The 23,928-nt window shown below is 39.3% G+C and overlaps 1 protein-coding gene across 1 annotated transcript in view; it reads left to right on the top strand.

The window, feature by feature from the left end:
• The window catches only part of LOC134664329 (uncharacterized), a 62,446-nt gene extending 39,883 nt beyond the window's left edge, over window positions 1-22,563 (top strand). Inside the window, exons 4-9 of the mRNA XM_063520902.1 lie at window positions 9,604-9,680; window positions 13,021-18,643; window positions 18,875-19,041; window positions 19,378-19,589; window positions 19,928-20,118; window positions 20,651-22,563. Coding sequence (XP_063376972.1) covers window positions 13,040-18,643; window positions 18,875-19,041; window positions 19,378-19,589; window positions 19,928-20,118; window positions 20,651-20,875 — 6,399 coding nt within the window. The 5' untranslated portion in view covers window positions 9,604-9,680; window positions 13,021-13,039 and the 3' untranslated portion in view covers window positions 20,876-22,563. The remainder of the gene's footprint in view (window positions 1-9,603; window positions 9,681-13,020; window positions 18,644-18,874; window positions 19,042-19,377; window positions 19,590-19,927; window positions 20,119-20,650) is intronic.
• The last annotated feature ends 1,365 nt before the right edge of the window (window positions 22,564-23,928 follow it).

Raw genomic sequence — 23,928 nt, 5'->3', positions numbered from 1 at the left:
TTGTTATTTGAGGCTATTCACTAAACCGAATCACTCATTATGAACAGCAAGGTTGTAAAGCTAACTAGAGTACTAAGACAATTTTGCAAAGGTGCTGATGGTGTACTGTCGCCATCTTCTCGCGATCGGCTGACGCGCGCGACGACCTCGTGTACAAGTTCACTAAATTTAGATCGCCAGTGACAGTGTGGACAACTTGCGTGCGTTTTAAATATCGTAACATCGATTGTCGGACAATCTAAAGTAGATCGTAGTGAAAAATGAAAATAAAAACGCCTTTTCGCTAAAAGTTATTTGATACCAAGGTATCTGAAGCTCCAACATCCATTAGGAAAAGGACAGACAAATAAAAAACGAAATCAAAGTTTCATAACATAACAGACGATAGCCGCGAAGAGACTTCTACAGGTGATTTCTTTAAATTAGGCGATAGTAAAGCCACTTTGCAAACATGAAGATTAAAGATCAATAATCACATTATGATGAGCTAGGTATTGCTATTACTGTTTAACGGTTTAATGAAGATATGCACATCATTGCTAATATTAAAAGCATTCGGGAGTGTTTCGTGTTTCTCCGATCAAATATCCAAAGCCATACTTTACAACGATTTTGCTAGTAGATACGTGATGATCGCAGTCTAGCCTTTCGAGAGCTCGAATAAGTATGCTTGTAAGTATAGACGAAGTGGGTCAAGGCGCGAGCGGCTGCGTTTCCTACTAGCTCAGTCCGCCGCGATGCTATGAGGAAGACACTCGTTATGCGCCTCTATCAGACTTTTATTGAAATAAACTGCCTGTTCAAATTAGTTCCCGGGAGTAGCGGATGTCGAGATTTCTGAATGCGTTTGTAAATGTCTCAATGATGTGAAAGAAAAAAAAATTAAAACAGAGCGGCATATAACGCTTCGTATAACCATATAACCTAACCGAATAGACATGCAAAAGAACGCTAACGGAGACTGTAATGAGCTGGTTATTCAAGTTTCGAAGAATCCATCGTTTTCTCACGAGAACGTGCAAGTGTTGCTGCAATAATTTCTATACTTACAATGTGTACTTTCAAGACAATATAAAAGGTTTCTGTACTGTGCGAATATAGGTACGTCCTTATAAAATCCGTTTTGTCTCTTTTTAACTACACAAATATCGAAATAACCAAACAAAGATCAAGGGCTTGAGACGTTTATGAACGTAGCCATGGACTTGGTTGTAATACCACAGAATAAGTAATAGGTAATACCGAAATAATAGCATTACCTATTTGTAGATACTAAACAAAGACTTTATGTGCAGAAATTAATTGCGACATTTGCGACACCTATAGATATCTAGTTTACAATTGCTGATACAAGTTCTTCCGAATGTGGGTCGTACGATTATCTATTTCTATTTAGGTCAAGGATTTTATTGATAAACGTAATCATTATTGTCATTCGAATACAATTTGGACTGTGCCACATTAACGAAATTAACGAGCTTCTTGATTTACTTACTCTTGCTAGAAGTTGTGAAATTGAGTCACTAGAATGTGTGTTGTAAACAAAGAAAGCAAACTAACAAGATAGCAGTTCGCGCTAGAAGTTGCCGGTTATGTGCCTGCACCGACCCACTTAGATACTGGTGGTATCTCTATAACAGTTACGATAAAGACGAACCACTTTCTCTAGCACGCTCTAATTTCACAATTACAAGTACTTACAAATCATGTGAATTGATAGATTTGACGCCGATAATTATTACAAATGTTCAGTGACTTTCGCAACTTTCTAACTGTAGTCAAGTTATTTATAAACAACAAACAAGTAACAACCTCTTCGCTCTGACCTTTTAGCGGGCTACATTAACGTATTTGTTATTGGCAACAGCTTCAGTGGCGGCGTCAGTATCGGCTCACTGTCTTCCTATATTTTACTGTGCGTCCACTTACATGAAACTTCGCAGTTCGCGAAATGTAAAGCCGGTCATGATGATCAGAAGTGGTATCATCGAATGTAACATTGACTTTCACATTAGTGTGGTGGGTCTGATGTAACGCCGAGGCCTCGCGCGCGCCGGGAGCGATTAGGTAAACGTTGCGCGCGCCGCTTTCACCCCACTTTCACCTCTATTTCCGCATTACTCTGCACATTGGTGCACATTTATCTATCTATAATTGCCATTAAATCGGCTTATTGCTAGAAATAAATGTACAGTGAGCAGCGTATCTATCTAATACCTTTAAACGAGCAATTCTTATTTCTTTATTTATATGTATATTTATATATATTTTGGGGATCTCGGAAACGGCTCTAACGATTTCGATAAAATTTGCTATATGGGGGTTTTCGGGGGCGATAAATCGATCTAGCTAGGTCTTATCACCGGGAAAACGCACATTTTTGAGTTTTTATATGTTTTTGCATCATAGCTCGGTCTCCCAGATATTCTTATATTATATATATGACTTTATATGCGTACATTGCAGTTATTGAAGTGAGATATTGCCAAGCTAGTGAATATTACGAATTACGTAATATGAGTTAATGTATCTTTGAAGTCACATAAAGTGAGTACTCGTAATGTTACGACAGTTGGAGATTCACAAACGATCAATTCTCAGAATCAGGTTCGTTTTGTTGACGAAGCCATATGAATCACATATTTTTTGTCGTCAGAACTGTTACGATGTAAAAAGACGATGTTGATTTCGATAAGATAAAATTCTAGGTAAGATTTTTTTAGTTAGAATTTCGTATAGTCTAATATTTGAAATATTATATAATCGAATTGGAATTTCTAAGAAGAATTGTTACAATCTGTTTGTTGATTGATTAGTTATAAATATGAGTTATCGTATCGATTCGTAAATCTAAATATCGGTCGAGAGAGCGGCCGGGCTGTGACACTGGCCTGGTGACCTACAAACTGAGTGTTTTGCCGGTTCACCCACTTCGCATGCACAAATTCGTCTGTATCTTGTGTTACGCGTTGCATGTGATCATCAACCTAGTTACACTTGCAGTTACGTCTTCAATGTAAGTAATAAAAGCGCTCTATTAGCGAGTTGTGTCTGTGATGTTACATCATCACTTAAGAGTTTCGAAATTGTGTATTATACGATTTTACTGAGGCTTATAATGTTTGTAACATGATCACTTACTTGGTTACTGTTTATAGAATTTTGATTCGTATTTATTTCTCCGTAATTTGTTGGACTAATAATCTACTGATTTGACGAAGAAGTTTTTATATCCCAGGTGGATTTTACGGTTACAGAAAAAAAACCCGAAACTAAGTTGTTCAACGGAATGAATTCGCTGTTTAACAACTTACAAAACTTGTTTCTCCTATAACCGTTTAATTTGGTTAACATACCCAATAACCGCTTCTAAACAATGGCCTCAAGAACCCATAAAGTTTCACGGGCGAAAAAGTTTTTCCGTAACATAAACATTTTACGAAGGTTTTTCCTTCACCATTTTCCTTCCTGCATCCGTAATGGATGTTATGATGGGAAATGTGTTAGATGTATACAAAACACGGCCAGCACCGGCGCCGCGCGATTTGCACAACGCCTGCAGCTATTGACCCACTGACACAGAAACTGCTGGCGAAGGATAACGGGTCGGTTGCATGCGACACGAGTTTCAACTCTTCGCGCAACACAACTATGATTTTGGAGAAACGCATTAACAATAACAATGAATTTGCAGTTATAGCTGAGTTTACCTTATGAGCAAAATAAGAATTTTCATTCATTGGTCATAAACTGAACCTAAACTATTAAATCGTAAATCGTAAGATCGTAACTATAACGATATAACGTTTGAAATGCGTAGCAGTTCGATCGATAGCACGTATTCTCAGGTAGTTAAATTGCATTTGCTCGTATTTATAATAAAACAAAAGAGTATTCTCAAGTAAATGTTGGAATGATTCCAAATGGATATACTCTAGTTGTCACAAGTCTTTAAATAGATCGAGGAGGTATTTCGTCGCATTCTATTTGCATACTAACAGCTGCTGTACCTGCATTGGTGCATCAGGATGTCATTAGTAAAACGAGAAAAACGACAGTGACAGACGACTGAGGGGATTCCGTTAGTGTACAATGGAACAACTACAAAATGTCGATGAAGAATTAACGAGGCTGTGACCTGTGACATAGTTCTTTAGAGAGTACCAAAGTTGGGCTCTGATCTCGTATCTGTATCTTGAAAGAATCGTATGGGAGTGGAGACCTTATTTGGATCGCACAATTCAAGTAAGATCATACCAATATAAGCTATTATAGATTATAGGTTATTGGAGCAAATTATGTGAACGCGTATTGAGAACACAAAGGCAGACTCAACGTGGAATCAGATTGAGATGATTGCGAAAGGTATTTACTATTGCCTATGGAAGATGGTAACGGGATCACAACAAGAAACTGTTCTGATAAATCACAACTTGCATTTGATTTGATCAAGTGCTCTAAACAAACATCAAAGTAAATAGGGCAATGCCTATTATTGAACTAACAGCAATAACTCAATCGATCAACATCCTTCCATCACAGAAAGTCGGTTTAGTTATTAGTGCGATTGCGACATTCAACATTCCAATTTTTCAATGTTCGAACTGAGCGCTGAAAACATCGCGGAAAACATTATATTTTTTCAAACGAAATTTACGGGTATAGGACAAGTGACATTGACTGACTGTCTTTGATATTGTCAGTGTCACTGTCACGTTTGTCGGTTGAGTTAGGTTAGGGCTGGGTCATAAGCTGCCTTACACGCTGCACAGGATATGCATAAATATGCAGGCATTGCAGCCCTTGTCTTGTTAGTCAGGCCTCAGTTGAGTCTTAAGACTCTTTTAACTAAGTGTTCATTACCTGCTCAAGGCTTCAAGACAAGGAAAGCCTGCAGTTGAACAAGGCTGAATACGGAATCATAGAATTTGGCAACAAAACAGTTCCGGTCGTCGGATTAAACATAATCTCTTAAACTTTTAGGAATACGGTGGATTTTGTGAGGAAACTTTGTAATTCGCTTTGTAAATACGTGAGTAGGCAAAGGCATGTTGTGGTAGTCTTTGTAAATTGATATAAAAATGATAAAGAAGTTTCTGAGTATTTCTACTACATTCCTATTCAGTCGTTTGGTTGCATACGTACTTGGAAAGTATACTTCCATAATATATAAACGTTGGCATCTTTTAAAACTAACTGCGTTCACTTTAAGTTTAACTATCATTATTATCATTAAATTGAATGACGACGAAAATAATGTCCATTATTTTAAATTAAAACGTTGTATAATTAGTAAAATGTTTACCCTTTTCAAACTAATTACTCTTGAGTTTTCGTAATTCAGGCCAAGACAGCACCACATTGCCCTTGATACAATTATGAATAGTGTTCCAAGAACGCATAGTGCTAAATGTAATGTACCGATTATATTAGCGATAAACGGGAAGTAAACGTTAACTGAAACAACAGTTTGCCGATAAGTCGGTCGCGAACAACAAACAAAACTAATAATAGATGGCGTTGGCAATATGGAACGTGAAATGTGTGCCACAGCCGCTCCGGCGCATGACACCTACGAGCTTTTAAAACATCGTAACTTCTCAGGAAGTTCTACGCAGTAATTCTATTTTATATTTTATTTACTCATTCATGACAGTCAAAAATGCTTCTATTTGTATATTTTTCTTGATTTATCTCGACTGTCTTGTCTGTCAATGAGAGGAATAAAGATATCACGACCTATTTACTGAATTATTTATGGCCGCTATCTACTAATAGAATTACATAGCGGGAGTCCGTTCCGTTCACCAACTACCTACGTCTCATGGACTGAGGGAAACACACTATGATTGGTCGGTGAAAAATATATTTACTATATGAAGTATTACAGCATTGTTCTGCGGACACAGTGCAGCACTAGTGCACATAGCCATAGAGTAACTTATACATACTAGGCCTTAAACAGTTTTTTGACAAGTTTTCACTATGAAATTGATGCATGCAAGGCGGTTTGTTTACATGTGGCCTACCGTGAAGTGTAAAAATCGAAATTTCGTTATCTGCCTCTCTATCGATCGAATAGGCAAGAGTGACAGAGGGGCAGAAACCGAACTTTCTATTTTCGTGCTTCGCGGTAGGCCCTGTGACTATGCTAGTGACGCCCTCTACGCAGAGTTTTGCTTGTATTGGATCAAGACACCAATCTGATCTATTCCCTTAATTAATTATTTGTGTTGATCAATTGCTTGGAAGACCTGACTAATAGGTTTGACCTATTATTGTAACTTTCCCTCATTTTAGCGCCAATTTAGAAGGAAAACAATTAATGTACCCTCTTTTATGGTAATGGCGGTCTGAACGAGGGTATTGTTATTGGTGTTCCCCCAAACTCAGGACGAGTTGCATCTAGGGTTGTCAAGACAGATAATACTTGGTATCCGCCTCGGTTCTTACGTCATTTATGGTGTCTAGACTGGGGTAAAATGCAAATTATTTACACAATATGCTTTTTTTACAAATACCAAATCGACAAGGGGCATATCTGTAATATGTACAACAATTGATTGTATGTTAATAAGTATATTTTCCTTTTCTATTGTGGGACGTACGACATTATTACAATCTATAATTTGCAAATACAGAATATGTCAATCACAATGAAAACATACAACACAATTACATTTACAATTGATTGTATCAATACTAATGTCAGATCTTCAGCCCTTATTCTTGGAGCCCTTCCTCTGTTACGCGGACGTCACCTAAGACATTTATGCTCAATCCCCAATTATGAGAACGGGATGCTGTTTAGCAAAAGTGTGACAACCCACATTAATTATGCAATAAAAAGTAAACTATAAGCGTCAATTTGAGTTGACTTCTTATTGAAAAAAATGAATGTGAGTTGACACATTATTGCTTATTATCCTCTATACAATACATTTGTCACTCGTTCCGATATTTTTTTCAGACATTAATGTTTACCATTAACATTTTGCTGAAATTACATTGATTGACAACCCTGGTTGCAACGCACTAGGTATTATACATATTTGTATTAGAGCGATTCTGATGCCTTTTACGTGATAAATGGAACATCGACAAGATTTAATATCAAATGGTCTTCGATATTGTAGAATCATTATTTTATTTGTATTTGCTCACAGAATATTAACTGTGTTGGAAAAACTAGTTATAGCTTTGTTAGGTACTATAAGTACTAAGCAGTGATAGACATCAACAAAATATGTATATACAAAACGTAATTTATGTTATGTATCTTGTAAGCTCTGCTTCGGGTAAGTACCTAATTAATTTTGGATTAAAAGACTCGGCTGAATTAATTTCCCGGTCACGTAAAAAGCTTTAATTTAATTGGGATAGGTACTTTAATTTATTGTGAACAAGCAAGAAAGGAAAAGAAATATTTGTACCTGAATATTAGAAGAAGCCTGAAGATTATTTGTGCCTTTATAATTATTATTACCTACATCAATACACACAATTTTACACGGAGGTCAGTTACATGTGTAAAAAACAAAAAACGAAATAAACCATTATGCGAATCAGTTCGTTAACACGTATCAGAAGCTAATGACAGTAGTGACAATAACGTAAAATCGTAAAAACAAATATCACTCGAACAAGCGGAACAAGCTTTAAAAACATTGTTAAATACCTAAGTAATGAAGTAAGCCACTCTAAAAGCAAGTTAACACGTATCGAACTTTTATGATAATTACGATAAATTCGCAAACACAGTCGTAAAAGACGACCAATCGAAGGAAGAATAAAAACCAGACGCGCGAGTCACCTTGTTTCGCGGCGCGGGACAATGACCCCGCACAGCTGTGGGTACGGCAACACACACTGACGCAATTAGGAACTATGTGTGCGTGAAAAAATATTTTCGGACGTGGATAGTGTAAGATCGATATATTCTTGTTAACATTTTGGCACTTTTTTTGGAAATTAATAGGTTGGTAGTTAGGTAAGGATTTATCTTATCATTGTTATCGTTTCCTCTTTATCTAACCACGATAATACACCAATAATATGCTTGTTGAGCAATGAATATTTAAAAACAAACTACCTTTTATACCTACCAACACATAACAACAATATTTACCATTGTTAACATCGTTATTCATGTTACAACATGGAAAACAGTGTCTGCATTTTTGTGCTATATGAGTAAATATTATGGCATATTATTTTTGTTATATGTATTATAAACTTATACAATATTCATATTCATGTAAGTAAATAGAAAAAAAACTACTGTTTATTTGTAGGCACTTGTTTTGTTTGTCGATGTTTGACACTTTAAGCGAGTCGAATTATAATTATAGGTGACATCATCACCATCGCTCATCAAATTACCTACATACATCGAAGTCATCGAACTACCGTTAGGGTGTGATTCGACGCGCTTTTAGCAGCACGTGACAGCAAATCTAGTAAAGTGGCCGTTGTATGATCGTTTAAATTTTATATAGTAATGCGTAATTTGACAATTCCACAAAACACATAACGTTGTCGATCCGTCACGAGTCACGAGTTCCCGAGGTGCAACAAATAAACACTAAACAGTCAACCGTAGAAGTTGCTAACGCTACGTCTTACGTAGGCGAACAACGCGCGAACGCGGCGCGGCGCGGCGCGGCGAAAGCGGCCGCCGCCGCGCCGCGCCGCGCCGCGCCGCCTGACATTCGCGTGCAAATCGCGCCGCACCGCGTTCGCAACGAGATCGCTTACGTAGGACACTTCTATGGGCATCAAAGGATTGATTTCGCCGCGCCGCGCCGCGCCGCGTTCGCGCGTTGTTCGCCTACGTAAGACGTAGCGTAAGCGGGCGAGTTGATCTTGGCGCGACTTTGTTGTTAAGAAAATACAAGCGTGTCAATGTAATTTTGAACACCTCGCCCGCTTAGCAACTCTGACTGAACATATCCCAAATACACTTTGAGCGATGACCATAATCCTCCGACATGTAATTATCGAAGATAAATCAGATAAACTATGTTATTTTTAGAATGAAATAATGTCGTCATAGTCGCGCCTCCATATTGGAATTATTCAGCCGAACCGTTGTCTGCTTTCTTATTCATCAAAATACATTTCCATTTGAACGAGCGCTTTGTTTGCATGGTCTCACATTGAATTGGGTCAATGTCTACTTCAATCATATAAATCTAACATTTGCATAACAGATGTTAGGTTAGGTCTAGAATAAAGTTTTCGGAGTCTATTTTTGTGTAGTAGGTAGGTCTGATCTCACGATTTCTCATCATAGTAATCAGAAAATAGATACTTACTACTATCTTATTTGATTGTTTTGTTTTACAAGTTGTTGTAGATAGTAGGCTGCTAATTGTGTTAGGTTGTCGAACTCTTTTAGAGTGCAACCAGTGAATCCTGTCTTCAATTTTACCTCCTTTTTTGGAAATTCTTCTAAAAGCTTTTAGATAGGAGATAAGTTACTCTCTATGTTTCTATAGTAAGGGTAAGTGTACCTAGTGTAGGGTGTGTGTAGTTAAGCCTAGACTAGATCACAGTAGTGTAGTTTTAGCAAATATTCACCATCTTTTTACCTTGTTTCAGATCGCATGGGAAGCAAATACATAGTCATGAACGCGATAAAGGAGCACTCGCATCAAGCAGGGTAGCTGTTCACAAAGGTAAGTAATTCATTCGATCAAATACTAATTAATTATTAATAGTCTAATATGCAGTAGGAAATAGGAATACAATTACAAATTAATACAATGGAGAATAGGAACGTAGGAGTGGCCTAATACTATTTTTACCATAACGTTTCGAGAACTAAATGCGAGGAGGCGGCGAAATTTTCACCTCTAGGCTCCAATCCATTGCATAGTACATATATGTATGATGATCACAAATCACGACACTTCTTTTGTCCTTAAGTCTTGGATGTTTTGCCTATTTATCTGAAATACACACGTCAAACTTGCATAGTTTTGGACTAGGTAGATTTGTGTTAGAAGATCTTTAAATAAAAAAATGCCCATCTAATATTTCATTCAGACTGAAAGTGTTTAGAAAATGTTCCCCTGCTGAAAGTACACAAGTAAACAAACGAAACAATGTTATCTGCCGCGGTGCGTGTATATTGTATACATCAGATCTCCATAAGTAAATATTTATAAGACTGACGTATAACTGAATGCGAAGTGACTGGACATCTAAATTTAAACCTGTTCCCTTCTCGCATCCCGCTTGACCGACTTTTCCGATAGGTACACGTAATTAATGAAAGCTTATTTAGAGTTTAAAGGACCAACAGGAGTGGTCATTTCTCCATACAAACGTACTCGACCGTTTCCTCCGTGGGTTTTGAAGCTAGAGCAATGTTTTTTTCAACACAGGTTAATATTGTCAATATCTGTGTCGGACCGTTTAGCTTTTTTTGATATTTTTGTTTTTTAAGGCGCTAGAGCGCTTAAAAAATGGCCAAAATGGCCTAATTGTCTATACCGCAATGAGAGGCGTGGTATTCAAAACTGATATCTCAGCTCCTATCTTAAACTGTCCTTATGTGCCGAAGCAAGATTGAATTCGTTATTCATTTATTTTTTGCATTCCATGGCACATATTCAGTGATACACATACCTTATGGTACCACGTGGGCCTTGAATAGGGTGTATAACAAATACAAATAGAACTGTCACTTACAGAACTTTTTCTCCGAGGTCAGGTTCAACTAACTGGCAGGTTTTTAATTTTTAACTTTAAGCGTCTTTTGGATTTCTCTCTCAAATAATGTCACAGCGTTCATTATTCAGTTCACCTTATACGACCTGTCTAGACTTCTAAGTCGATTGCCGAACGACAAAGACTTTGCGGACGGGTTCACCTGTCTAGGCAAACAAACCAGACGTTATTCATAATGTCGTTATGCTGACATCTTAATAAAATTTAAGTTTAAATTATGAGTATCTTCAATCGAACGGATCAAAGTGAGTTTATTACATTACCCAAGTTAAGGTGGAACGCATATACAGTCGCCATCAGATATATCGGAGCGGTCAAGGTGTTCACAATATCTGAACACGCACTCTAACGCCCTGACAATAGAGGCGTGTTCAGATATTTGTGAGCGCCTTAGCCGCTCCGATATATCTGATGGCGACTGTACAGCAATACGCAAAGTAAATACACAGTTTACGATACCAACTTACCTAAGTATATGGTTATACGTACATCGTAGCAGTTTTAATAACAGTGTTTGCTCTAAATGCGGGGTGCTTAAGTGCTTGGTAAAAGTATGTTTTCCAATGGTTAAGCCTCATAACGGAAGCCGTGCAAGTGCATGCATAATTGCATCTTGCATACACGCAACCGTCTGGTAGAGTGGTAGCTCGCGTGCGAGACGGGTTGAATATTGTTGTTGATCGATCGTTGCTAAATCGAACAACAATGATGAGAATGTGAAGCTTTCTTTTTAATTAATGATCCGAGCAACCGAGAGTTAATAGTAACACAACAGTAGGTACAAATATTTATCACCTTCTAGTATATAGTTGATTACGCAACATCCTTGTGTCATAGGTTAAAACTGAAACTAACAAACGTTATTGTAAACTTTCGTACTTAGTATTTTAGACAAGTTTTAGCAGCAGGAAAGAAACAAGTTGAAAACCTATAATTAACATCCAAAATACTTATTAAATTAAACGAATTAATAGGATGATTAAGAAACAAATGGTGTGTATTGTAATGACTTTTTTAAGTTTTAACGCAATTGACTTACAAAGTCATTCGATCCAAGTTTTAACAAAGAAAAATCGAAGTTTACTCTCGTTCGTAGTAGTGACTGTCAGGCAAGTCGATTTATCTTTTACTAAATATGTAAAAAATGTTTCAGAGTTTACTCTAAGTAAATTACTTTTACTACAGCCCGATTTATGTATCAGTTATCAGAAACATGCAAATCGTAGGTATAAATAAGCCTTTGTTGTCCCGGGCGGGAGTCGTTCCGGTGCCCTATCGATTCGTTCAGCACAAGCGCGCCTCCATGACAACGCTGGGGCTCCAGTTGCGTACAGAACGCGGGCAAATGTTACGGCGAACCGATGTAAGTACATTCATTAAACTTCGTATGCATATTTGACAAGCCAAATGTACCTTCCTACTTATATAAAAATATTATGGCCTCACTTAACTGAAACTGATTTTAAGTTACTTACATAGGTGTCATGATGCTGGATATATCTTATTTTGCTGAAATACACACCATATCTCGTAAAAAACTAACATTATAGCAAACAAAGGAATATATTAGGTAAATGCTAGCGGCCTTAAATATGTACGTGAATTAGAAGAGTAGGTTCATAAATTACGTCATTTCAAATTAGGGGGTCTGGACATCGGATGACGGTAGCAGGACATCGGATAGTAGGGAGGGGGGTCAAAAATCGATGACGTAATTTATGGACAGCTCCTAGGTAGATATATAGGTAGTACCAATGTACTCGTACTGCATTCAACTTATTAATTATTAACTAGGTCGTAGTTGGAAACAAACCCATGGAACTTAGAGAACCCGCAGACATTTTTGCTGTGAAAAGATGGCACGAATTAACTTTCTTCCTGATCCGTGAAATACTAAACGTTAAAACTCTGCGATTACAAGAATAAAGTACAGTCACGTGTCAAAAAGGATTCGGTTATTTATTAACACTACCGTTTGGAGGTCAGTAAACTTGTTCACAACTAAGTATATACCTAGTCATACGGAAGTTTCTGTGCGATACAAGTGTGCGTATAATACATATACGCGATAATTATATACGCTTGAGGGCGAAGTACGCTCAAGGGCAGCCCGCGGGTAACGACCCCATCGCTCCTTCGGCAACTTGTCTTCGACATTCACGACTCGCGACGATTAATGATTTCCTTGCCATTTACAATTACTCCCCTTTTATGGATGTTTTCAATTTACTTTAAGGTAGGTACGATAGTTTATCGTGTATTAAAGTAGCTCTTTCGTTTCAGGTGGTGATCCAGCCGGAGGATGGACATCAATAATGTACTGGAAGGGACTCGCCAGTACTTCATGGGTCTCCCCAAGCAAGCGCAGGCGGAAGGCAGCGGACAGCCAGTGTGGCCCGCGGGCGCGCCGCCTCATGAAGAGGGCGCTCCAGGCCAGTCCGGCGCCCCCACGCCTACGTCGCGCCCGCCGTCCGCCGCGGCCGCCCCGCCTTCGACACCTGCGCCTGCCGCCACCGCCGCACCTCCGCGGCCGCCTTCCGAGCCCCTGGAGCCGGAGCCCCACATAATACATAAGGCTACAGTGATGCGCGAGGCGGCCGAGAAGCGGCGCGAGCTGCCCGAGCCCGAGGACGAGGAGGAGCCGATGGACGCTCTGTCACCTCCGACACACATTATTCGCAAGCCGCCGCAGCGCACCCTGCCGTCCCCCGCGCCCGCACCGGCGGCGCCGTGTCCGTCCCCCGCGCGGCCCCCGTCGGCCGCCCCGCTGCAGCCGCAGCCGACGCCCGAGCCGCATACCGAGCCCGGCACGGCACAGTACCGCGCACCATTGCATCGCGTGCAGACACCTACGGCACGACCCGTCGAGCATTTAGCTTCTGGCCGCCCTCCGGATCATTATACCGCATCACGTCCACCTGAAGGTTACCCGCGGTACCACTATGATTCAAATATGACAGACCCTAGTAGAGGTTCCCACGGGCCATTGGTAGCGTCGCCTCAACCGTCTGCGCCGCCGCGACATAGCAGTCCTCAGCAAACCTATGCGCGGCTGTCCAGTGCGGTGCCGCAGCATGCGACTTCGCGGCTACGGGAAACGGCCACGCAAAGTCCTCCGGCAGCACGTTACGCGCTGCCAGCCGTGCAGCCTCCCGCACCGCATCCGCACAACGACCGCGTGCCGCCCATACACCACCCGCAAACATTTACAACGGGTGATAGACGGTCGCCACAAATTTATGCAACGCTGCCGCGTCATGAATCTTCGCATTTTGCTCGGACGCCAACGCATTATGAGCGGCAGCATGCTATTCCTCCAAGAAAATACGATCCCCAACAATCATATCCTGGGTATCGACAAACACAAACCGCAGCACAAACTGTGCCGAGTCAACGAACAGAAGTGTTTAAAGAGCATTATCAAGTCCAATATAAGCATCCCTCAATAGATGCTATGAGTGCGCACTACGCCGCGAGGCCACCAGATCGCGCACCTGCACCGCACCCTCATGACTCAGCGCGTTTACCGACGCAACGGCCTGTAGATTATCCCAGCAGCAACCGAACGGTAGACGCAAGGAGTAGTTACCTGTACCAGAGTCCATCGACTTCTTCCGTGCGCTATCAACCGACGGTGCCGGTGCCTGTAGCTAAAAATCACCAGCAGGCAAGGACTGGTCACCGACATTCAGCGGCACCTAAACCTTCGTATGAATATCCCACGTCGAATCATGTACAATCTAGTGCTCGACCAGCAACAAAGCCAGGCTTCCCGAGCCAACAGCAACGTATGACTGTGTCAGTGACATCGTTGGTCAATCAAATGAATCAAACAAAACAGAAAAAAGAGTCTCCTTTAGATTTATCTGTAAAAACTGTAAAAAATTCAGCAGATTCTTCTACAACCGTAGACGATGCTGTCGACTCAGCGTCGCTTGAAAATAAGAACTTGCCATTACAACCGCGGCAATTGCCTAACAGTCGACACGTTCCTCCTCAACACGTGCCACCATTTGGTGCGTCTCACAAAGTCGACTTTGCGCCTGACTTTACTCAATACAGAGAAACTAACAATAACCATAGCCCCGCCGTAGCTCCTGGCCATCCACCGGTACGGTACAATGGTACACATGAAACACCTCGGCCCATCGTAGAAGCCTATCCACCGGATCCCCGTCACCAAAGGTATCATGATCGCACTAAATACAGTATTCCGATTGCTACTCGACCTGAATACGCAATACCTCGAATAGATCTCACCACAACGATACCTGAAGAACGTCATCTTGAGAATAGAATCCGCGACGACCGGCACTTTGTAATTGAGGAAAGGAAGCGGCCCGCGGGACCCATTGTTAGCAACATTCCGGAGAAAATTGTCAGGTATGAGACCTGGACAGCCGACAGTCGGATATCGGACCGGTCTAGTCGCTCGGCGCGGGAACAACATGAGCTAGCTAGCCAACCTGTTTACAGTTACACTGCTCATAAACGTTACGAGGCTTACCCGGGTGATCATAAGCGACCGGTCACATCAAGTGTCTATCATGAACACCGTCATGTAAACCATAGGTATCCCTATCCAGCCGAGGTTCTCAGCAGAGATGTAAGAGACTATCACCCACAGTATGCTCCAGACAGAAATCCGTCTAGTAATAGCCGCCAAATTATACAAAAAATTCCGAACCATAGAGATATGCACGCCCATCCATTAGATCCTCATAGTGGAGTACCAGCGGACAAAAGAGTTTTAAGCATACTAAGAAATAGTTTGGAAACGAAGCATCCGGAAGTCACTAGACAGAGGCCAATACCAGAACTCATAGTCATAGATGATGTAGATGACTCTGAGGTTGAAATAACAGATTTGACAAAGGAAAACGATATTGATTTAGTAGGAAGAAATGGCAAATCTAATACTAATAAAATAAATGCTCCCATGGGACATCAAATACACATGCCTAAAGCTATAGACTCAGTGTTAAAAGAATCAGATTATCAAAAAGTGGATCCAACTAATTTAGATCCAATGAGTAAATCTCCAGAAAATGATGTAGCTTCGAGGATACGAACGAAGGCAGAATTAAAAGTTATGCCTCCATCTCAAGATGGTCATTTGAAACCTGAAACAAAACTTGGTATACCTATAGGAAATCATGAAAATCTAAAGCCTACTCCAAAATCACAAAAACAACATCTTTTCAATCAAATACGAGAAGATCTTAGGTTGGAATCTGTTATTAAGACTGAAAAGCCAATCACGTCGTTAATACCAGATATAAAATCTGAGCCTATGAATATAGAGGAGATAGAAAAGGATGCAGTGATATCAATTAAAACTGAAAACTTTTTAGACACCGAGTGTATTTCTGAAAATAATACCCCGGAAGACTTAGATTGGGCAAGCGCTTGTGATAACTTTATGGAACAATTGAAAACAGGATGTCATAAAAAGAAGCCGCGTAGGAAACGCACTGAAACGATGGAACAAGAAACTCCAGCTAGAGATGAGAAATCTACAACTACAATTACAACGTCTGAAATAACTCCTAGCAAACCTATTCCCAATATTGTAATTAAACAAGAGCCCATAGATGCTGATGAAGTGGAAAACCAAATAGTGGCTGAAACTATAAATGATCTAAAACACCCTATCGACAATTCCTCTATACCTAAACCTTTGACCCAAAATAAACCAGATTTGAACAAAGTACCAGCTATTAGAGAACCTATTGTAAATAAACCGGAAATTAAAGATAATATCGGAATACAAAAACAAACTAATTTAAAAGAACCAATGGTCAATCAAAATTCAAGAAAAGATAATTTATCAAAATCATCGGTTACAAAAGATATTGAGAAGAGTGATAAATCTAAGAACAACAAAAAACATAAGGATGGCGAAAAATTCACAAGATCGCCCTTAAAGCGTAAATCAATGTCGGATAAAAGTGAGTCCTCTACATCTACAAGCAATACACCTATGAAGCACAATTTAAAACAAAAAGAACCACTAAAAACCGTCATAAAAGAAGAATCAGAGTCTACTGACGACGACGTACCGTTAATTAAAAGCAAGATGATAAAAGAAAAAGAACGTAATGAGCGCCTTAAATATGCTATGTTTAAAGATATGTCAGTTTATGTTAAATTAGAATGCTGTGATGTAGATGTTAGTAAATTTACAAAAAAGAACAATGATACAACCATAAACGATAAAGAAGAAAAATCTACTAAAGGCAAAGTAATTCGAAAAAATTCAAGATTGAAAGGGAAATCGTTATCTACAGATAAAACTAAAAATGATAAACGTAAGAATGATACAAGCTCTGAAAGTGAAGATGAAGACCTAACCGTAGCTAGCAGGCTGAGAGTACGTAAAACTATTAAGACAGAAGAATCCAAAACAACGTCTGTTAACAATAAAACTCCCGTAAAAGCGTCTCCCACGAAAAAACAAGATAATAATATTAGCAGTAGCGCCTGTTCTACTCCAGCTCGAAAAGCAGGTTTTGGAGATGGTTCCGATTTCCATCCAGGATGGGAAGAAGAGCTGTATAGATATAAGCGATCACTTCGCATGCCAAGCAGACTTATTGCTATTCCTCGAGGACGCTCCGGTGGACCTTTCGTTAAAGGCGCGAACACGTTATTTTCAAGGGGCTCTACTTCATTGCCTGACTTAGATCCAGCTCCACTTTCCCCAGCGCCGTCTTCGGCCCCCTCTGCAGCAACCGATGATTTGTACGCCAGACGTCCTGATAAGTCAACCCTAGACAGTGATCTTGATTCTAATTCTAGTTGCTCAGTTGTTCATAACAATAGACTCCATTCTGATTCTGAAGCATCCACCTCTACAGGGTTCTCGACGAAAATCAAAAAGAAGGGAAGTTCTATAGTGGATGTTCTCATGGAAAAGTATGGCAAGAAAGATGATAAGAAAAAATCGAAAGATAAAGAAGACAAACTTAATAATACACCTAAGATCATTCCGAAAAGTACCAACCCGACTGAATTACTACCGACACCTAGCTTAGGTCTCATGAAAAGCGGTACGAGAGGAATTTTGAGTGCAAAGAAAGAGAAATTGATGGAAGACATTTATTATTTGGGTGCATTTAGGAAAGAAACTGTGTCACAATTTAGAAATGCGTTTATTAATAACACAGATGGTCTTATGGGGGCTACAGAAGAATTTGCTCCGGTTGTATTAAAGTCTAGGACAAGAACAGAAAGTAGAGTTATTAAGCAACGAGCAACGATAAAAGAAGTGTTTGGAGATGAAAGGCCAGCATCAGCGCCACCGTCCTCGTGTAGAGACGAGGAAGAAGATGAAGTTAAAACAGACAAACCAGTAGAAATTAAGAAAGAACCAGAAACTAAAGCAAAAATCAAGCCTAAGAAAATCATGAAGGACAAAATGAAACGCAGATCTAGTTCTATACGAGACGGACTTAGGAGTACTAAGTCACTGAAAAGAAACGATGCTAAAGGTCGTCTCCTGCGCTTGAAGAAAAGAAATAATTTAATGAAATCTTTAGCAAACAAGAGAGTTAAAGATATTTCCACTCCAAAGATCAAAAAAGAAAAAAGTCCATCTCCAGACGACAAGGATGATAAGGATACCTCCAAAGAAGAGGGTAGTTCTCCGGGCACTACAGAAGGAAGTAGTAAAAGGCGGTTGAAACGTTTGTTTGGGAGAAGAAAATTCAGTTCTGGATTTGATTACATCCGCAAGAAGAAGAAAATCATCCGAAGAGACGATTCGATCAAACAAGCGCGCCGGCCAGCGGCGAAGCCTAGTCCTGAGTCAGTCCACGACATCCAGAAAGAGATCAAAGGCTGGTTTATTAACAAGAGCATCGGAGAATCACATCTTCACCGCGCAGCGAGATTGGGTTATACGGTAAGTTTCTGTTAAGTATAAAAATAAATGAAAATGTTGTTCAATTAATATTATTTGAACAGAGTAAAAAATTAAAAAGGGCTGCAGTATCATACAAGAAATACATTTTCTTAAGCAAAAAAGAAATCAACAATATTCTTGAAAAGTTCCTTCCAAAATTATTCAATCCAACCACATTTAAAATTTTGAACGATAATGTTCCATATCTGAATGTTTATCTTTGCATTTCAGGATTGCGTGGCGTACTGTCTGGAAAAGCTAGGGGCGGAGCCGACCGCAAAAGACAACGCGGGTTTCACGCCCTTACATGTGGCTGCCGCGAAGGGTCATGTTCGGATCGCGAGGCTGCTGTTACAATACGGGGCCAACGTCTCTGCTGCTGCGCAGGGAGGGATTAGGTAAGGCACATGACTATTTTTCTTGATGACGCCAGTAGCAGTATTAGGGGGATAGCTATAAGCCTTCGGCCTTAACCTCAAGGCTCAAGACCAAATTCAAGCCCCTTCCACAACGAAATCCTGGATCCGACACTGGATGACGCAGTAATCTTTGAAGTTGTTAAATAATCTAAATATAAGCACTATCTTTCTTGTACAACTGTTTTAACTTTCCGCTTAAAAGCCAACAAGTTTTTTTTGGTACACGTAAATTGACAATTTTTGTATCGAAGCCGACTACCTCATCATTATAGGTATACCAGTATTTCTCTTTAAAGTTGCAATTTATATTTCCAGACCTTTACACGAGGCATGCGAGAACAGCCGCATAGAAGTAATCCGCCTACTGCTTTCTTACGGAGCGGACCCCCTGCTCGGAACGTATGCGGGACAAACGCCTGAAGAGCTCGCGGAGGGACCAGCGGCCAAGCTTCTTCGACTGCATATCGCGGACGTTCAGGGCACGGCCTCGGAGCCGTGGGTGTTCCCACCACCGACGGCTATCATTGGTTAGTTACCATCATCCTATATGGCTGAACGCCTATTTTACTAATTAAATAAAAAAGGCTTTTAGCCTTTTAGGCGTCAACAGATGAGGCGAGCCCTAAAAAAGAGCTAATAGGGCTTGAGTCTTTTGGATCACTAAGCAGACCCCCTAAATACTTTTATCATCACATATCATAAACATAATAAACTAGCATATTGAGCTGTTTTTAACAAACACAACAACATAGATGGGGGCATTAGGGACGAAGCGATTATCCAGATTTGACAAACGTTTATGAAAAAGAAAGATGATAACGATTTGTGCAAGATTGCCCCATTTAATATCTATTTATTATTGCAGACAAGGAAGAGCTCGGGTGCGACGCGCTAGCCTCCCCGCCGCCCGCGACGCCACCGCCGCCCCCGGACGCGACCATCGAGATCCAATGCACGGAGGCGCCGTTGCCACCGTTCTACAGTCTACGGCCCGCGCCTGGCCAGCAGTCCGACGGGCTGTGGTGCCTGCTGCAGGACATCACCAACTTATTACAGGTGTGTATCTATGGTTCTAAATGTTATATGCTAAAAGGCTTGGCAGACTTATCAATTCATGAATTATGAATATTATGATGTAAAATCATAAAATAAATTTAAACAAGTGGTGTAAAACGTTTTTGTATATAAATAAATAAATATCTACATATTAGCGAGAATTATGTTCTTGATACAGTCAGTTCATTTATTGTCTCGTTGTCAAACGAATCATACAGTTCTACATTATATATATTATAATAATAATCAAAATTGAGGTAACTATAATGGTAGTATGTACCTACTGGTTCCCTATAATTTAGAAATATTCCATAAAAAAGTTACAGTTGCAATCGACGTGTTTTTTTAATGCATTGCGTCTATTTCACGTTTGGCGTTTTCTGCACATTTCACTACTTTGTGTGCACTGTATTGTCCATTGTAGGGGTACCATCGTTATAGATGCGTCATCCCTGGCATTGTCTCTCTTATGCACAAACACAAACAGAAGAATGTTTTTCAAAGTTGCTAATTTGCATCATATTATTTACAGATAAAATCAAAAGACAGCCTGCTGAAGCAGATCCACTGCGGCTCAGGATCGCCGAAGGAACTGCTTCGCGAGATCAGAACCCAGGAGTTTCTTGAACGGGCACAGTGCCACCAGCTATTGTGCGCGGGCGAGAAGGTGAACGTGCGAGCGAGCAAGGTGGCCCTCGTCAGGGTCACTGACAAGCTGCGACAGCTGCTCAAGGTCGAGACTGTCCTTGTTAGCTGACACCATCAGTGCTCGCAGAAGTGCAAGTGTGTAACATGAGCATAATTTACCTACCTAAGACATGCAGAAAAGACGAGAGTTCAAATGGCATGCTGGTAATACGCGTAGCGGAAGCGTCTTCGTAAGGAGAGAAAGCGGGGCATATGTATGCCCTCAGTATTGCACGCAGGAACGTTTAAAGCAGGAAAACCAGCATTATAAGATAAATAAGCAGGAGCAGGAAGCAAAATTCGCGGTCACTCACATGGCGGCCGCGCCAGCAAGGTTCACCCCGCTATCTACAACGCGAGGTGCAAGACATCTGCCTGGTTTCGTCTAAAGCACTTAAGCCATTCACGTCCTTTTAGAGGACCAAACGGCTCAACGAGATCTTAATACTTCGACTGATTATTTTAATCTTAACAAAGCTGTATCTCATTTAAGAACAAATAATTTCTTTAAATTAAAGTGTAGGGCAGCCGTTAACTTATAATTTGTGTTCGTGGTTGTTTAGTTATTCTAATTAACAATGTGTATATAGTGTATATATAGTTGTAGTAATTTGTAAAAAATTGGTGCTACCTACTCATAAAAACATATGTGGTGAATGGTGTATATTGGACTAGATAGATAGGTAAATGAAGTGATTGAAGCGGAAGTTTGATAATAGTTAGAATAATATAATTTTAAAATAATATAATACTTGAAATAACGAAATAAAGTTACCACAGTCTAGGATCAGACATTAGCATATACCTATCTTAAATGTGTGTGCAATAATAATGCTTGGTATATTATTAATATCTGTAGGCTTGAGTGAGGATTTGGTGCAGAGGTATCAGTCACAGGGTTGGATAAAAGCCTTAGCACATGATTGCTGTACTTAAAATACAAAGGACATTAGCAAGTGCAATTCATAGGTATTGTATGCGACTAGATAGGTTGTGAGCAGCTCCCGCCCTGCAGTGTCCACTGTTTGGGGCTTCCAACACTTTACCCTTGATATTATTTGACTAATACATCACTGACACTGTTATATTTTTAAAATGTTAAAATTATAAATTAAAATCATCATTTATTATTATGAGATTATTCTATTAATTTCTTTTCAATAGTGAATACATTGTTATGTTTGCTATTATTATAATAATATCCCAATATGTTAATTATTGTACAATTAATTTACAATTACTTGTAACAGTTATGTTTTTATTTATACAGTTCTGTAAGATATTAGGAAAATTTATTAAAGCATATCGCAAAATATTAAGTCTGTAAATAAGATGGATTGTAAACAGAATACCTATTTTTAACTTATTTTGGAGCTCTATCTTGTCTGAATAGAACCAATGAGAGACTATTTGGTATTTATTTAGCCTGGAAATAGTATTTTGGAACATTGTATGGATGGTAGCAGTTTTTACTCTGTATTTTAAGACCATGTTCCGCCCTATCTACTTATTCCTTGGAAATAGTTGAAACGAAGAAGTACATGAATAATCTGTGATGAAACTTAGAAGGACTAGTAAACGCGGGATTTGGTATGAAAACTAAATGTAATAATTGTAACTGACAATTTCTACAGTGTGTATACTTTTCTGAATGGATACATTAATACCTGTCTGTACCTACTTTAAGTATTATTGTAATTATTGACACCGTCTGGTTGATAACATAAAAAATAAAAATGTGAACAATTCAGAATAAAAGGTTTTTCATTTTCATAGGTCAATAATTAAAAACAACAGAGGGTTTAATTTACAAACGAAGGGGTAGTAACCTGTGGAAACCGAATTTGAATAAATTTCCCTATAAATATTTTAAAAAGTACAAGTAAGTAAAGTAAAAGTTAATACTTATAAAAAGATTTTCTCAAAGGTAAGTATTGCGACGGTAAAATATTAGGGTTATGAGTTTGGATTTAAACCTAAAAATGTTCTTGCCTCGCAAATATTTAAAGTCACATGTAATTTGAGCATTTAATAGAAATGAAACGATAATTCTACTTACAGTTTACAAACAACGCAATAGAAGTTGCGTTTCAGGCCTTGTCGTTATCCTCTCCATGGTGGACTTAACTTCTTAATACACTTCGCGGTGTTATTAAATTAAAATAAATAGTTCTCGTATTCCAGAATATATTTATTTCATTTGCAAATTAACGATAAACAGTAACGATAAATTTAAACGTCTGAAACGTCATAGCGCAGATGATGGTCATAGTGTAGTGTAGGCGCTGGGCTACAATCGCGAAAATCGAAGTTCGTAAATTTTAAGTAACAAGATCGTACCATTTTGGGTCACTCACAACCAACTCACAACACAGCTGCGTAACGTCAAAAACAGCTGATAGAAATGTTCTGTTATGGTTCTGTCATAAATTTTCGTTATCCGCCTCTCTGTCACTCTTGACTATTCGGGCGGGTCGAATTTTTAATGATGATGGTTATAAGTTAGGTCATAGTGTAGTGTGTATAGGTAAATACTAAATTAAATAATAGACTTGTAAGAATCTTTGTTTGCCTCTCTTTCAATCGTGGTTGCTAGAAGCGGAGGGAAACATAGATTATGGGTTACAAGTCCTTTTTCAAAACGCGGCCTAAGTTACATATAAATTATAATATAATATACAGCCATATGGAGTTAGACCACGTCGACCAAGATAAGTCTGCAGCGATTTCAATAGCCCAGACTGTGCAAGTGGTATTTTAAACGTCAAACTTTTAAGAAATTATTACGTAAAAAAATGTATAAATACACTTGCACAGTAAAACGTAAATGTTCCTGGAGATAATGATAAGTATACTCTAGCACACCAACTTTCTCAGTGGAAAAAGGCAGCGAATTAAAAAAAAGTAGGCGCAAAGAGGTGAATTCCTGTAGAAAATTCGATTTCGCGCCTTTTTCTACTGAGAAAGTGTGTGTTTGAGTTAATATCATATAATTATATGATACATATGAAAATGAAACGTCGTAACGAGTTGTTGACTGTCTCAAATTCTCGATGAATATTCGAATCGATACCACGTGAATGAAATGAACGAACTCTATAAAAACATCGGTCGCATCACTAG

Source organism: Cydia fagiglandana, chromosome 5 (assembly GCF_963556715.1).
Source record: "Cydia fagiglandana chromosome 5, ilCydFagi1.1, whole genome shotgun sequence".
In the NCBI taxonomy this organism is placed as follows: Eukaryota; Metazoa; Arthropoda; class Insecta; order Lepidoptera; family Tortricidae; genus Cydia; species Cydia fagiglandana.
The sequence above is the reverse complement of the archived record's forward strand: the minus strand, read 5'-3'. Positions and strand labels throughout refer to the sequence as shown.